The following is a 16,206-nucleotide window of genomic DNA, read 5'->3' as shown; positions in this document are numbered from 1 at the left end:
TTTTATTTATTAAATTAGTTATAAATTAATTTTACGAATTACTAAAATTTAAATTTAAAAAAAAAATTTTTTATTTATTTTTATTATCAAATGATATGAGTAAATAAAAAAAAAATTTATCATTGATAAATTTTGTATATTAATTACACTTAAATTAAAGAAAAATTTTTAGTTTTTTTTTTTTTTTTCCTACTTATCACACACAAAATGCACTCGAAATAATTTTCTTTTTTTTTTTTTTCTTTTTTTTCATATAATTAAATAAATTAAAAAATATAAATATTATTAACAATTTAAAAAATCAATTAATTTTTTTTCAATGTTTATTTTGTCATTTTTATTACTCGAAAAAATAAACATTTTTCTTTTCCAGTTTTTTTTTTTTGTTTCGATTGTTCGTACAATTTCCCTGTAAGTTTTTCTTTACACAAAAAAAAAGTTTACACAAATTTTTACACAATATTCATATCTCTATATGAATAGTTTTTTTAGCTTTTGTAAAACTTTGAATGTATGAGTTATTTTGTCACCCTTCCAATTTACTATCAGCCTACCCGACCGCACAGCCATAACGACTAACGATGCGAATATCTAGTAGCATTTCGGGTGTTCTCGGAAATCGATCGTTTGATAAGTATGTTTTTTTTTCCTCCCCTTTTTATAATATTATCATATATCTATATATTTTTATTTGAGGGAGGTGAGACAAGTACTCATTGCGCATATGTAGATATATTTTTTTTTTTTTTATATATCATCAAAAAAAAGAATAATAATAAAATGCAATTGTCATAATAATGATGGTGAAAAAAAAGTGGGTAAGTAAAGAAGAGATTAAAATGAAATATAAATGTAAAATCTACTTATAAAAAACCAATTTTTTATCATTGATATATTGGTTGTTAAATTAACCCTATATATTTATTTTTCAGATTGATATATGTATGGTCCAATAACACAAAAACTACCGAGGTACAATTATTGTTAACAATTCTATACTTGAAAACTAGCTGTTACAACTGTTAATGTACATCCACTTTTTGGTGCACATCAATTTGCTGTAACAGCAATCAATCAAGCTAGATTACAACCCCAAGTATAAGTTTTGTTTTTCTAATCTTTATCTAATTTAAAATTAATTCAATTCAATTTATTATTGTCATCAATCATTTTAGGAATATATAGACAAAGTTCTCAGCAATAACGAGCATAGATGCACTTGAAAAATTAACAACGAGTGTACATGATGACAAACCACAAGCAAAATTTTCTATAGAAATTCATTATATTTATATGGATTTATCAAGAGTATCAATACATTTTTGTTATACAATGTAATTAATTGTTAATAGTGTCGTTAGTCTATTTATGATGTTCGAAAAAACTCAATCATTTCGAAAAACTTCAAAATGATTTCTTAGAAATTATAAGATTTTATATTATCATTATTTAGCAAGTAAAATTTTTGGGCATTTAATTTTTGTTAAGTATTAAATTGCATTAAAAAAAAATCTGAGAAATAATTCAATTGATTATAAATTCAAATTTCTATTTATTGTTATTATTTTAAATAAAGTACAAACTGCGCCTCTACAGACAAAGTTGGGCGCATTTTTAATATATCGAGTTGACTTTCTTGGTGCCTAGTCATCTTGGTTATAACAACAATATTCTCGAAACTGTACTTAGAACAAAAATAAAAAAAGTACATAGCGCACAACAACGTCAAACAGATCCAGTGTTTTTGTATATGCTTGACATATTATTATAATTTTTGTGAGTATATATAATACGTTGCAGATATTTTACTGAAAATATATATTTTTAAATTAATATCAAACAATTAAAAAAAAAATTAATTTTATTTATTTATTTATATTAGCAAGCTCATCAATCAAAAAAAGAAATAAAAATATCTACAACATGACTTCATCGCCAATATTAAATCCAGTAAGTAACATTTAATAATAATTAAATATCAAATTAGTTGTATGACTCACTTGTATTTATGAAAAAAAAAAGAAAATTTTCTATTTACTATTTGTATTTTATTGACGAAATATTTCTTTGACTAATTTACTCCAAAATTTGTTTACCCTCATAATAATAATTAGAGAGTTTATCATGATGATCTAAACTTTGACATTGAAATTTTTCAATCATTACTTAATCATATTTTTTTTATAAATATAAATTCATTAAAAATAATAAAATAATATAAATATTATTGATTAAATTAAATGTTAATTAATTTTTTAATAAATGAAAAATAGGAAATTCCATTTGTGGGTGCGGTTGAAGGAGGTTTATCACCAGGTAAACTGGTAAATGTTAGAGGAAAAGTACCTGAAAATGCTGTTCGTTTTGCAATAAATTATCAACTAGGACCAAATATAAATCCTCGTGATGATATTGCAATTCATTTATCACCACGTTTTACTGATGGTATTATAACACGTAATCATATTAATTCAATGTCATGGGGACCTGAAGAAAATAGTGGAGCATTATGGATTCAACCAGGTCAAGCATTTGAAATAATTATTCTTTGTGAACCATTGCAATATAGAATTGCAATAAATGGTCGTCATTATACTGAATTTGCTCATCGTTTACCATATCAACGTGTTACACATCTTGTTATTGATGGTGATGTTGAAATAATATCTGTATTTTATGAAAATATTAATAGCTCACCATCACAAGCAATGCCTCCAAATATTCCTGCAGCAAATTTTGGACCTCCAAGTTGGTTTTATTTTAAATATATATATATATAAAAATAAATATATAGTTTTGATAATTAAATATGTTTTTTTTTTTTTCAAGCTGCTGGTGGTATTTATCCAACTCTTGGACCTCAAGTTCCATCAATGCCACAAGGTGGTAATAATTATTATCCAAATCCTCCAAATACTCCAAGTACATATGCTGGTGGTTATAATCCACAACCAGAAGAAGAAAGTCCATTTAGTGGATGTCTTGATAAAGTTGGATTAGCTGTTGGAGGATTGATTGCAGCTGGTGGTGTTGCTGCAGCAATGAATGCTATAAATGTAATTTATTTTTTTTACACAATGTATTTTAATATAATTTAATTTATTTATTATTTAATTTAGAAAAAAAAAGATACTGAGGATAGTCATGAAAAAACAGATTCATCAAATTTACAAAATGAAAGTTCAGGACTTGGTGGTCTTGGTGCACTTGGTGCAGCACTTGCTAGTAGTCTTGCAACAAATGCATTAAAAGGTGATTCACATGGCTCACAAGGTTATCCTTCACAAGACTCAGGTGCTGGTGGAATGTTGGGATCAATACTTAATTCACTTGGTAATAAAAATTTAAAATATACAGTAGTAAAAAAAATGTAAATTACATTCTTGGAATATAATAATGGTATTATTTTTATTTAAAGGTGGATCTGATAATTCATCAAACAGACATTCATCAAATGATCTTGGTGGTCTTGGTGGTTTAGGATCATTACTCGGTGGTGTTTTAAATAAAGGAGGTAATCAACAACCAAGTTATGAACCAAGTGGTGGTTATTCTAGACCATCACAAAGTGATAATACAACATCTGATTTAATAAATTCTATTGGTGGTTCATTGTTTTCTTCTGCTCTTGATAGCCTTACTAAACACGTAAGTCAAAATAAAAAATAAATAATTATATATCTTGTAAATTTCTAAAACTATCAAGTCAATTTATTTATTTATTTTGTTAATTTTTAATGCTTATTATATATGGATAAACATCATGTAAGTTATATTATATTAAAGCTCAATTACAAGACATAAAACTAAAATTTTCTTTATTTCAAAAAAAGAAATCTCATGGAAATGATGATAAATCTTCATCATATCCACAAAAACCACCTCAGTATGAAGATAATTATGGAGCAAGGTATGATATTCCTCCACCATACCAACCAGTACCAACACCACCATCACCAAGTGATAATAAATTATCTGCTGATGAAATATCAAAGGGTCTTGGTCTTGGTGATGAATAAATTATTTACTTATTTTGATTATTTATTGTGGTTTAGTTCAAAAATGAATATTAATTTAAGAAAAACAAAAAAAGCTTATACATAAAAATTTTAATTCAGATATTATTGCAAAGCTTAATCAATAACTATGGAGGAAACTAAAATCTCATATTTATATATTTTTTTGTTATTCATAAAAGACTCTATGGATTTGTTGAAAAATATATAAAGTCTATAAAATTATTTCTTTTATTAAACATAGCGTGCTGTTTATGAAAAAAAAAAAAAAATTCAATTAATCATATTATATAATCACATCTTGATAATAAAAGGGCCTAACCGGAATTTTTGTTTTATTTAATACTAAAAAGTTTTTTTTTTTTTGTTTTTTCGAATTATTTATTTAAATTTTAATATAAAAAAAATATTGTTAACAACGATACGGTCTCTCTAATAACAATATAATTCTTGTTGTTTACGACATATAATTACATGAGTAATAAATGTTTTTTTTTTCTTGCTGGATGATCACTTAAAATTGTTTGACACAATGAAAAAAGAAAAAAAAAATGCTATGTATCATTATCAATAATTACTTCTCGGCTTTGATTGTTAAGTATAATAATTATTGTGTTATAATTAAAAAAAAAAACGTGTCTTATAACACCAGAAAATTGAATTTAAAAAAATTAAAAGATAAAATAAATTGAAAGTCATATAATATAAATCTTTTGCACAAATTATAAGTATAAATTTTTGCTTTAAAAATTCCATATATATGTACTAGATATTAATAAAATAGTTTTTAAAAAAATTATGGGTTTTTACTAATTTATTTAATTGCTTGAATATTATAAATATTTTGTTTATCTAAACAGCATATATTAATTGATATAAAAATTAATTCAGATCGTTTAAAGACACGACAATTGAACTTGATAAATTCCAAGATCATTTGGATAAATTATTTACAACCTCGACATGATAAAAAGTAAAAAAAAAAAAATGATATACTAAATACTCAATGTTGTTTAGAACATTAAAATTCTGAAGATACAAAATTGTCCTTCGTGTAAGCATTACAGAGTATGTATCACAGCCTCGGTACTAAAAATAAAAAGACATGCAATACAACGACTCAAGGTGTTGACAGTTTCATTGTGAACAGCGTAAAACATCAACGTAAAAAAAAGTGTCGAGTAAGTTTGAATGACTTAATTCAAATTACATTAAATGATTTGTTTTTCAATAATTTTATCATTTTAAAAATTATTTTATAACATATTTTTTGTGCTTTTATTGTTTAGCTGAAAAAGTAGTAAAAATATTTTTTATACAATGCAATTAATGGTTGGAATATACTATTAATTTATCAATTTTTTAATTGAAAATTAAGTCTGCAATTTTTTTTTTTTTAATGCATCGTTTAAGTAAATTGCTTTTATGAACATTTATATAATTTTTTTTATTATTCATTGAACAACAAAAAAAAATTAATACATGTAAAATACACAAATTAAATAGTTTAAAAAAAATATATTTTTATTTTTAAAAGTATTTAGTTAATTTTATTTCAACTCGATTTAAAAGAAATCATTGAGAATGGGGTAATCTGACCTGAATTATTCCAAAAAAGGAAAAAAAAATTTCGTTATTTTTACTGAGAAAATTAACTACTACTAGATTAAATTACTTTTATACAAAAATTTTAATATTCAAGTATCAAAAATAAATTCATAAAATATTACAGGACTAGAATAATAGTTTCGAGTTATTTATTTTCATCATAAATATACAACAACCATTGTAAAATTATGTAAAACATAATGTATATGAAATCACTGCTAAAAACACAATTATAAATTTTCTTTTTATTAAAAGAAAGCCTTGCACGATTTTAAAATAATAAACACATAAATGAATCTCGATTTATTTTTTTTCCTCTACAAAAAAAAAAATATATATTTTTCTGCATAATCTTTAAATGATGACTGTTTGAACTTGACTAAAGGTCCAAAAAAAAAATTATCAACAAAAAAAACGAAGATTAATTGGAAGAAAAAAAAAAAAATTAAGATGAAATGAAAAAAATTGAAAAATATAAACAAGATTTGTAAAATAAGAAATAAAAAAGTTGAATAATAAAAAAATATTATAAAAATTATTGTAAACAAAAAAAAAAAAAAAAAGGATGTTTCCGCGTATACTAGTTTACAATGAGTGAATGGAAAAAAATATAGTTGAGTTTGTCAAGGCATTAATTTTGAATTAAGGAGGGAGCTAAACTAACGCCATAGGCTATATCTTGATCGTGACCATGGATTGCATTAATAAATTATTTAACTAGTCAACAGTGCAGGGGTCCACTGGAAATTCAACAAAAAACAGTATATATTCCAGATAGTTTGTGATCGATCGTCAGTTATCATCTAAGTTTATTGGGTGTTCATATCATTATGAAAAATATTATATTTTTACTTAAAATATTTGCATTAGTCGTTACGACTTATTCAGCAGTTCGTAAGTATTATTTTAAAATTTAATATATAATTTTTAATTTCAAATTATATTGTATATTTTTAAATTAAATTTTATATTTTCATTTAATTATACTAGAATGTTCTATATCAATATATAGTATTTCCTTTCTCTTATATTTTTTTTTTTTTAATTATTTTTACTCAAATAATGACCTTACTTTTTCTAATTGCTTAATTCTTGTGTAATACATCAGTCAATAAACTACTAGTTTAGTTAGCTCATACATTTTTTTATTTTAAATACACTTGTTTTTTAAATTTTTATAAATAAAAAGTAATTAAAAATTTAGTAATAACTATTCAATTATTTATATTTTAATTTAGAGAAATAAAATTTTAATGCAATTTTTTATTATTGTTTTGTGATAATGATAATTTAATTACTAAATTTTTATTCCATTATTTCGATGATGAAAAATTTAAAAAACAAACAAATGTATGTAAAAGTTAAAAATGTGATTTGTTCTCTTCAGAAGATTTAAAATAATGACGCGTAAATTATTGCGCTTAATTTTAAATCAATATCCGAATGTTAGCTCATAAATATTTAAACAACCTTGAACTATGGAAAAATAAATTTTACATTAATTTACTTATCAATCATTCTAAGACATCTTTCTATTTTTTTTTTTAAATCAATTAACGTCATGTTTATATTAATATTTTAATTTAAAATTTATATAAAAGTTGTTTAAAGTGTAATATAATTTTAATCAGTTATTATGTCATATACTTTTTAATAATCTGGTTTGAATATTCTGGAGTATTATGTTATTGAACAATTCAAAAGATTGATTTAATTAAAATAATTTAATTTACATATATATCTTATGATTTTAATTTATGCTTGTTGTTGATGGAAAAAAAAAATAATAATAAGTTGATCATCATGGTAATTTATTAAAAATAAAAATTGGAAAAAATAAAAAAAATATATTATTTTCTTTGCTTTTATTAGTGGAATATTTTTGGAATAAACAAAGTTTATTTTTTTTTAATTTTTATTAGTGGAATATTTTTCAAGTAGATTTTAAATAGAAAAATAAATAAATAATATTTTTTAAATATATAAGATAGTATTTTTAATTTGAAATTATAAAAAATATTTTGATAAAATAATTGTATATAATTAAAGGTAGCAGTGGATAATAGTTTTTTTTTTTTTTTTATGTCACAAAGACATGTAATTATTTATACCAGGTATTGATTTAAAACTTTGACAAGTAATAAGAGGAAATAATTTTTAAATAATTTTTTTTAATTTTAATGTTAATGAATTTTTTTTTGTTCTTAGCTTCATATATAAAAATATGTGGACGAAAAAATCCAGATCTCGATGGATGTGTTAGAAAAAGTATTGAAGTATTACGTCCTAAATTTAAAGTTGGTATTCCCGAGCTTGATGTACCATCAGCTGATCCATTTTTTTTAGAAGAAGGATTACCACTTGCAAATTCACGAGATCTTCAAGCTTCAGCACGTAACGTGTATCTTCATAATTTTTCAAACTTTGAACTTCATGGTCTTCATATTGATTTGGAAAAAAAAAAAATAGACTTTGATGTTTTCTTTAGAAAAATTAAACTAGATGGTGATTTTGATGTTAGAGCTAAAATTGTTGTTGAACTTAAAGGAACAGGACCAATTGAAATTCATGCAGGTTAATATTACAGCTATTATATTTTATATTATTTTTTTTTGAATTTTCAGAATATCAATTAAATTAATAATACAAACAATGTATTTTAATTTTTTTTTTAGAAAATGTAAGTGGCAAGGGATATCTTGTATATCAATTGGTAGATACAAAACGAGGAAAACGTTTATATTTTTCATCAATGACACTAAAATTAGCTATTGAAGATTTTGAATCAAAATATGTATCAAATAATGGACCAAATGCTGCATTTAATGAAGCAATAAACACAGTTTTGAATACAAATCGTCCGGAAATTATTGAAGGAATATTGCCTGGTATTGAAAAAGCTGTATCGACAAAATTACTTGAATTAGCTAATCAAGTTTGTAAAAAGTTTACTTATGATGAACTGTTTCCGGATCGAGAATAATTTTAATATATATTTTTTTTTTTAATTTTATATAATAAAAACGGTTATACCGTGTGCCATACAAATGCAAAAGTATTTGTCTGAATTTTTTCAATATTAATTTATAAAATTTTACAAAAAAAAATTTATTAAAATAAAGTTTCAGTTTTTACAATATTTTATGTGTTTTTAAAATTTATTATACTCAAAAAAATTAACATGTCAAATATTTATTAAACCGAAAATCAGTAAATGCATTTGTGTCATTTTTAGAATTTCGATTTTATTTTATTTCTATCAACTAAACTTAAAGAAGAATTTCCCCAAAATTTCACAGGAATATTTAGCAAACAATATTCAACAAATTAGAGTGATAAAATTTTGGAGAAATATGTTTTTTTTCTTTTTTTTTTTTTTATAGAAATAAACTCCCTGTAAATGGATTAATTGCATTATGTTAATTTTAATTTTCATCTAATTTTCTGTACAACGAAACGCAGCTAAGAAAAAACATTACGAAATAGTTTGGCGTATGAAAAAATTATCTTTTTCAATGATCAAAAACGGTGATGCTATTATTGGACCATAATTATTATTTATTTATATTTTTTAAAAATTAAACTAAAATATATCCAGCAACTGGATCAGTTACCTTCCACAATATGGACAACAAAATTAGCTTGAAATTTAATCCTGCGGAGTTCAATTTCAACTTGAAACACCAATTATTATTTTTTTTTTTGAAGAAATTAATTATACTAATTATTGTCATTCGATCATTTCATAATTTTTTTTAACATGCAGCATTAAAATAATTATGCAGTAGTTTAAACTGCTGTAATTTTTTTTTGTCTCATAAGTTTTTATATCAGTCTGAAATTTAAATAAAATTTTTTATCAACAACTGATTGATGCATAAATTATTCATTGTTTTTTTTTTCTTTCATTATTTATTGTTCTAGTACACTAATCAATCGAATAAAAAAATCAATAAAAAATAGATAAATACGTCATTAAAACAATTAAAATATTCAAAAATTTTAATTCATTTAATGTTTATTTTTTATTCATTTTCGAAACATAAGAAAATTCATTAATCATTTGTTAAATATTTTTTTTTATTTAAAAAATCATTTATTTAATTTTTTTTATAAATTATCATTCAACTAAAAGTAAACTGCATTGTTTAAATATATTTTTTTAAAGCAGCAATACAAATCAACTCCAAGTATTGAAAAAAAAAACCAAATAAATGCCTTAAAAAACTGAAAAATAGTACAATTTGAAAAGTTTATTAATAAAAATTTTCATATCATATTAGAGTTATGACGAAATTAAAATAATCGAGGTTTCCAGGGCCCCAGACAGATGGTTTTGTATAGAGACTGAAACCGGTTATTCGCCTTTTTTATAAATTTTTTTTTTTATTTATTCGGATATTTTATTTAATTCGAAACCACTGAGTTAAAAGTCAGGCATACAGTCAAATAAAAAAATTAAATAAATAGTCTATTTAAAAAGAAAATTAAATCAATCAATTTACAAATATATTATTTAAAAAAAAAAAAAAATGAAAGTAAAAAGTCTTGTTTATTTTATTGAAGATTATATTAACTTTATATGAAAAATTATAAATAAATCGAGTAATCTACTAAGACCCAATTTTCAATTTTTGCTTCAAGGGCTACCATGGGTTTTTTTAATTCTTTCCCTGTATACACTTTCTTTTTTAGCAACAAATATCGTCGACATTGCCTGATACCCTCAGTAAGCCCTCACACTAGCAACGCGAAATGATGCCTGATGTGCTGGTTTGTCTTAACAAGTTAAAAAAATTATTTTTATTTTTATTTTTTTTTTTGTCATCAAGTCACGCATTTTAGTCTCAAGGCTGTCATATTATTATCAGTATACATTGTATGTGCTACTGACAAAATAAATATACCAATTTGAATAATAAAAAAAAAAAAATATAATAATTGATGTTAATCTGTCATTGGTAAGTAAAAAAGACTTTAAAATGTTTTTTTTTTTCTTTCATATATAAACTATTGTTATTTTAAAAATTACTCAGATTTAATTAATTTGATTTTTGTTTAGTTATAATGAATTTTAATATTAACACTGTTTTTTTTTTTTTTTGCAATAAATTTAATAAAATTTAGTGACTACTTATATAAAAAAAGAACCTTGCTATTGCTAACACTCAAGGTCAAGCTCATGATTTAAGCGTTCCTCTTTGCACCATTCGTTGGATACAAAATAATAAATTATACAATTATTTGTAAAGAAAAAATTAATTGTTAATTTAATCATAATAATAACAATTTGTATTAATAAAATAATAAATTTAATTTAAATTAATAAGATAGTTGTTTGAAAAATATATTTTTAAAAGTTTTTTTTTGTTAAATAGAATTTAACATATAAAAAAGTATATAAAACACTTGTCCTTGAATAAAATATATAGCAGGTTTTTATAGTTTGTATGGCACTGAACTAGCACTCGACATTTATGTTCCCTCTTTTTGAGAGTTAGCGCCATAGGGGCAAGAGGAGGAAGAGGAGTGATATATAAAAAAAAAATAAAAAAAATATATGGCAAAAAGACTTTTCTATTATATGCTTTTAAATATATGTAATTATTATTTTTTTTTTAAATAAATTGTAATTATTATGTTGAATTTCATTTTAAAAATTTCGTTTTTTTTAAATAGGAATATATTAATTTGAGTATTATTATTATTTCAGATAAGTGGATTATTCATTACGAGTATCCAGAAATTTTTTTATACATCAACACTAAGAATTGGTAACTCCACCACCGTTGGCGTTAATAAGTAGTCAATGGGGTAAGAGTTTCCGACTCTTGGTGATTGAATTTCATCGTGAAAATTATATAACTAAATATATACATAATTTAGAAGCTTCATTTGATAAAAAATATACGCAAAATATCAACAGGTGAATTAAAAAAAAATAGGGCGAATGTACAGCATCAGCTAATTGAACTATCTATAAAATTTGATGAAGAGACATCGATTGATTAATAAAAAGCTAAATGAAAATACATTTGTTATATATTTTACATTTATTTTAAATATTAAAAAATTATTATTTTATATTATTATATTAATTGTAAGAGTTGAAAAACAAGAAGACATGTATGTGAATAATTAACTTCTGATACTAAAAAAATTGTTTATTATTATCTTACCTTGTGAAGTGAGGAGGACTATCAGCAAAGCTTCTTGATCATTTTCATAAACACCGAGATGCACAAGTATCACTACCTCATAAACACTTTTTTTTTTGTTATTTGCACTTATTGTGTCATCAATTGATCGACACATTTACTCGCGATTGAAACAGTTGGAAATTTACATTTTATTTTTAACTTAAATACTGAACTACACTCAATGACAATCTGTAACAAAAATTAATTCAATTAATATGATATTCAACAAAGGAAAGGATTATGTGAATGAATACTTACCATTACTATAGTTGTTTTTAAACTCTGACATATTAAACAATTACTCGTTGATTATTACAACCAAACTTGGCAATTTATTGAATCACAAATTTTATTTTCACATGACTACAAAAACCTATAAAAATTAAAATCATATTAATTTAATTATTACTTATATTCAATGAAAAAAAAAATTCAAATCTTGCCTCAATTAAATAGATGAACATTACCAATGATTTACTGCTGATGTCATTCTTTTTAGTCTTGATTTCAAGTATTGTTTTTGATGAGTTATCAGCATCTTGATTATCATCATAATTAAGCATCTAAAAATTATTAATTATAATTAATATTGAGTGAGTTAAAATTAACATTGATTCATATCAATTCATATAATTTACCTGAGATAACAAAGCTCTAGTATAACTCAAAAGTTCATTGTCATTACTCCAATTTTTGTCAAGTAAATTGATCAACATCTTTTTAACAAACTCAACACTGACAATATCCATTTTTATATTTAAATAAAATCAACAATAAATATTAACATAGTCTAGATATTAATTGTAACCAAATATTGTTATATTTATAATTTTAGGATTGATTAATAATACGAGTCTAAGCAGGACGTGAAGACATGACAACTTTAAAATGGCGGAAGTAAATTGTGGCCACGTAGTAACAAGAATGTATGAGTAAGAACTAGACTACATATTTTTGTCCGCCAGGCAGTGCTAAATCACGTTTCTCTTTTACAATTTCATTGCAATTAATTAATAAATAAATTATTATATAATTATAAATATTATTAATTATTGTTTTAAAAATTATTTATTATATTATTCATTAATCAAAAATTCAAAACAATTCAAAACAAATAATTATATTTTTAGGGCGCATTTACAAAATTAATTATTTACAGTGTATACGTACCTTAACATTGTGTCGTTAATGAAAATGCAGCTTATTACATTTATGTTTTGACGTAGCAAACTGACACTATCTGACTATTGATAAGTTATCAAATTTCTACCTAAATACCAATCATGTGGCACAACGTGGTTTTAACTTTGCTGAATAACAGCTGAACATAAATCAAATAAAAATAATTCTATTTATTTGTATAGTCATATTTATATTTTATCAATGTATAAGCTGTATCATTAACAAAGTTAATTAGTATAAAATTATTGTACGTAAATAGTGATATGAAAAAAATTGATAATGATGAGAAAAAAAATAACAGAAAAAGTGATATTTTTAATGTTCATTGTGTTTATTGTAATTGTTGATGGACAAAATGATTTGACTACTGACAAATTATCAAAAAAATCTAAAGATGAAGTTGATGAAGATAAATCAAGTAATTTTAAATCCGATGATGATGAACAAATTTTTAAAATTGATCAAGATGAGCTGAAGAAAATAAGTCAATCATCATTAAAATTTGTACCAGCATTAAAACAATTTCTCAATGAGCAATCATTTAAAGAAAAAATTAAAAAACATTTAACACAAGATGATAAAAGTTCAAGCACAGATGATGATGATGATGATAAAGATTCATCAACAGACGAGGCATTACAACAATTTAGTGAATTAGCTGGTAAAGCTGCATGGCTTAAAATGGCATCAGTTATTAACAATGCTGATTTTGAAAATATGATTGGTTCATCATCATCATCACCATTATCATCTCTACTTGATTTAGAAAAACAGACAGAAGGTGAAACAGATGTATCTGTTGAAGAAGAACAAGAAGAAACTAATGATGATGATGATCAAAAAGTACAAGAACCTTTAACACCAGAACAGCTGGAAGGTAAAAAAAATATAAATTTATAAAAATATAAAACATATGTTTAATGTTAATTTGTTATTATTTTTTTAGCTGAAGAATTATTCATAAAAGCACAAAAAATTTTAAATGCAACAAGAAGTAATAAAGCAGAAGCATATAAACTATTAACATCAGCAGCAGTATTTGGACATAAAGAAGCAAGATCAATGCTTGCATGGGCACAATTACTTGGTACACAAACTGGTTTACAAACATCTGATACACAAGATATTACAGGAGCATTACAAGTATTTAAAGAACTTGCAAGTACTGGTTTACCATCAGCACATATGGCTATTGGTTTTTATAATGCATTAGGTCTTGGTGGTGTTAATGCATCACAAAGTAAAGCATTTTTACATTATACAATTGCTGCACTTGGTGGTAATACAATGGCACAAATGGCTGTTGGTTATCGTTATTGGGCTGGTGTATCAACAACATCAATATGTGAAAAAGCACTTGATTTTTATCGTAAAGTTGGAAATAAAGTTGCTGAACAAGTATCATTATCTGGTGGACCAGTTGTACAACGTATTAGATTATTAGATGAACAAGAAAATCCAGAATATAATTCTGGTATTTTAGATGATGATTTAATTGAATATTATCAATTATTAGCTGAACGTGGTGATGTACAAGCACAAGTTGGACTTGGACAATTACATTATCAAGGTGGACGTGGTGTAGCACTTGATCATCAACGAGCACTTGAATATTTTCAAAATGCTGCTGATGCTGGAAATCATATAGCAATGGCATTTCTTGGAAAAGTATGAAGATGATAACAATTTAAAAAAAAATGCTTTATTTAATTAAGCTGTTATTAATTATTTTTGCTTCTTTTTTATAGATATATTTAGAGGGTAGTGACATTGTTCAACAAGACAATGAAACAGCTTATAATTATTTTTCTAAAGCTGCTAAACTTGGTAATCCAGTTGGTCAAAGTGGTCTTGGTCTTATGTATTTATATGGAAAAGGTGTAGAACGTGATACAGCAAAAGCATTACAATATTTTAATCAAGCAGCTGAACAAGGCTGGGTTGATGGTCAGCTACAATTGGGCAATATGTATTTCAGTATGTATATATATAATTGAAAAAATTTAGCTCTTTATTTTATTTATATAAAATATATTTATAATAATTACAGGTGGTATTGGTGTTAAACGTGATTATCAATTGGCAAATAAATATTTTAGTCTTGCAAGTCAATCTGGTCATGTATTGGCATTTTATAATATGGCACAAATGCATGCATCAGGTACTGGTATGATGAGAAGTTGTTCAACTGCTGTTGAATTATTAAAAAATGTTGCTGAACGTGGTAAATGGAGTAATCAATTAATGATAGCACATGCTGATTATAAAGATGGACGTTTTAATCAAGCATTTATACGTTATGCATTACTTGCTGAAATGGGATATGAAGTTGCACAAAGTAATGCTGCTTATATTCTTGATCGTGGTGAAACAACTGTATTAAATATTGATGATGGTTTTATTATGGCATTATCATTTTGGTCAAGATCAGCTGCTCAAGGTTATTCACCAGCACAAGTTAAACTTGGTGATGCATATTATTATGGACGTGGTACACATGTTGATTATGAAGCAGCTGCTTCACATTATCGTCTTGCATCAGATTCACAACATAACGCACAAGCAATGTTTAATCTTGGATATATGCATGAACGAGGATTAGGATTAGCACGTGATCGTCATTTAGCTAAACGTTGTTATGATTTAGCTGCTGAAGCAAGTCCTGATGCACGTATACCAGTATCATTGGCACTTTTAAAACTTTTTTTATTATTTAGTGTTGATTATATTCAAGAATTTAGTTTTGCTAAAAATGATTATTTATTAGGACAAAATTGGGATTTATATTTAATTGGACTATTTACTGGTATGTTGAGTCTGATTATTTACTTTCGCAGACCACAGCCACAACAACAGCAACAACAACAACAACAACAACAACCACTCAATCAGCCTGATGCTAATAATCCTAATATCAATGTAAACTAATTTATTTAGTAACTTTTTCTTTTTTTTTTTTTTCGTTTGAACTTTTGTAAAAAGTGCAAAGTGCGATTAACATTTGTGAATTGTAAATTAATTGAGCAATTGGAAAAACATTTTTTCATATGTTCACACATGATATATATATTAATTTTTAAATAATAATAATAATAATAGATTTTTAAGGTATTTTTATCGCTTAAACTATTATCATTTTATTAAAATTGCCAAATAGAAATATTTTTTTTGTTGCAATCGATTTAAAGTTAGCACATTTT

General features: G+C 24.1%; 3 protein-coding genes and 1 long non-coding RNA gene across 6 annotated transcripts; 3 read left to right on the top strand and 1 right to left on the bottom strand.

Moving 5' to 3' along the window:
• The first annotated feature begins 1,626 nt into the window (after window positions 1-1,626).
• LOC122854708 lies at window positions 1,627-5,854 on the top strand. Of its 3 annotated transcripts, XR_006373991.1 has the most exons (8): window positions 1,632-1,776; window positions 1,883-1,950; window positions 2,274-2,748; window positions 2,830-3,056; window positions 3,120-3,333; window positions 3,419-3,648; window positions 3,834-5,197; window positions 5,749-5,854. XR_006373991.1 is itself a non-coding variant. In XM_044155642.1 (7 exons), exons 2-7 carry the CDS (start codon window positions 1,924-1,926, stop codon window positions 4,017-4,019), a joined length of 1,305 nt encoding a protein of 434 aa, XP_044011577.1. In that variant the 5' UTR covers window positions 1,627-1,776; window positions 1,883-1,923; the 3' UTR covers window positions 4,020-5,854. The 3 variants fall into 3 exon arrangements, 2 of the variants coding, with proteins under 2 accessions (XP_044011577.1, XP_044011576.1); XM_044155642.1 differs by having other exon boundaries at window positions 1,627-1,776; window positions 3,888-5,854; XM_044155641.1 differs by having other exon boundaries at window positions 3,834-5,854.
• Window positions 5,855-6,209: 355 nt separating this feature from the next.
• On the top strand, window positions 6,210-8,763 carry LOC122854729. Its single transcript, XM_044155669.1, has 3 exons — window positions 6,210-6,518; window positions 7,833-8,198; window positions 8,300-8,763. The coding sequence occupies exons 1-3, from the start codon at window positions 6,455-6,457 to the stop codon at window positions 8,605-8,607; spliced, it is 738 nt and encodes a 245-aa protein (XP_044011604.1). The 5' UTR covers window positions 6,210-6,454; the 3' UTR covers window positions 8,608-8,763.
• Window positions 8,764-11,901: 3,138 nt separating this feature from the next.
• Window positions 11,902-12,818, bottom strand: LOC122854744. Its single transcript, XR_006373995.1, has 2 exons — window positions 12,083-12,818; window positions 11,902-12,013 (listed from the first exon to the last, which is right to left on the bottom strand). It is a non-coding gene; the product is annotated as an uncharacterized LOC122854744 (long non-coding RNA).
• Window positions 12,819-12,976: 158 nt separating this feature from the next.
• Window positions 12,977-16,062, top strand: LOC122854677 (protein sel-1 homolog 1). Its single transcript, XM_044155581.1, has 4 exons — window positions 12,977-13,883; window positions 13,953-14,674; window positions 14,755-14,983; window positions 15,057-16,062. The coding sequence occupies exons 1-4, from the start codon at window positions 13,286-13,288 to the stop codon at window positions 15,932-15,934; spliced, it is 2,427 nt and encodes an 808-aa protein (XP_044011516.1). The 5' UTR covers window positions 12,977-13,285; the 3' UTR covers window positions 15,935-16,062.
• The last annotated feature ends 144 nt before the right edge of the window (window positions 16,063-16,206 follow it).

This window comes from Aphidius gifuensis, linkage group LG4 (genome assembly GCF_014905175.1).
Source record: "Aphidius gifuensis isolate YNYX2018 linkage group LG4, ASM1490517v1, whole genome shotgun sequence".
Classification (NCBI taxonomy): domain Eukaryota; kingdom Metazoa; phylum Arthropoda; class Insecta; order Hymenoptera; family Braconidae; genus Aphidius; species Aphidius gifuensis.
The sequence above is the reverse complement of the archived record's forward strand: the minus strand, read 5'-3'. Positions and strand labels throughout refer to the sequence as shown.

Coding starts and splice junctions, on each gene's coding strand:
- LOC122854708 (XM_044155641.1), top strand. CDS start 1,924: ATGACTTCATCGCCAATATTAAATCCA. Junction 1,951..2,273: donor CATCGCCAATATTAAATCCA/GTAAGTAACATT, acceptor AATGAAAAATAG/GAAATTCCATTTGTGGGTGC. Junction 3,057..3,119: donor CAGCAATGAATGCTATAAAT/GTAATTTATTTT, acceptor TATTTAATTTAG/AAAAAAAAAGATACTGAGGA.
- LOC122854729 (XM_044155669.1), top strand. CDS start 6,455: ATGAAAAATATTATATTTTTACTTAAAATATTTGCATTAGTCGTTACG. Junction 6,519..7,832: donor TACGACTTATTCAGCAGTTC/GTAAGTATTATT, acceptor TTTTGTTCTTAG/CTTCATATATAAAAATATGT. Junction 8,199..8,299: donor ACCAATTGAAATTCATGCAG/GTTAATATTACA, acceptor TTTTTTTTTTAG/AAAATGTAAGTGGCAAGGGA.
- LOC122854677 (XM_044155581.1), top strand. CDS start 13,286: ATGATGAGAAAAAAAATAACAGAAAAAGTGATATTTTTAATGTTCATT. Junction 14,675..14,754: donor CAATGGCATTTCTTGGAAAA/GTATGAAGATGA, acceptor TCTTTTTTATAG/ATATATTTAGAGGGTAGTGA. Junction 14,984..15,056: donor ATTGGGCAATATGTATTTCA/GTATGTATATAT, acceptor TAATAATTACAG/GTGGTATTGGTGTTAAACGT.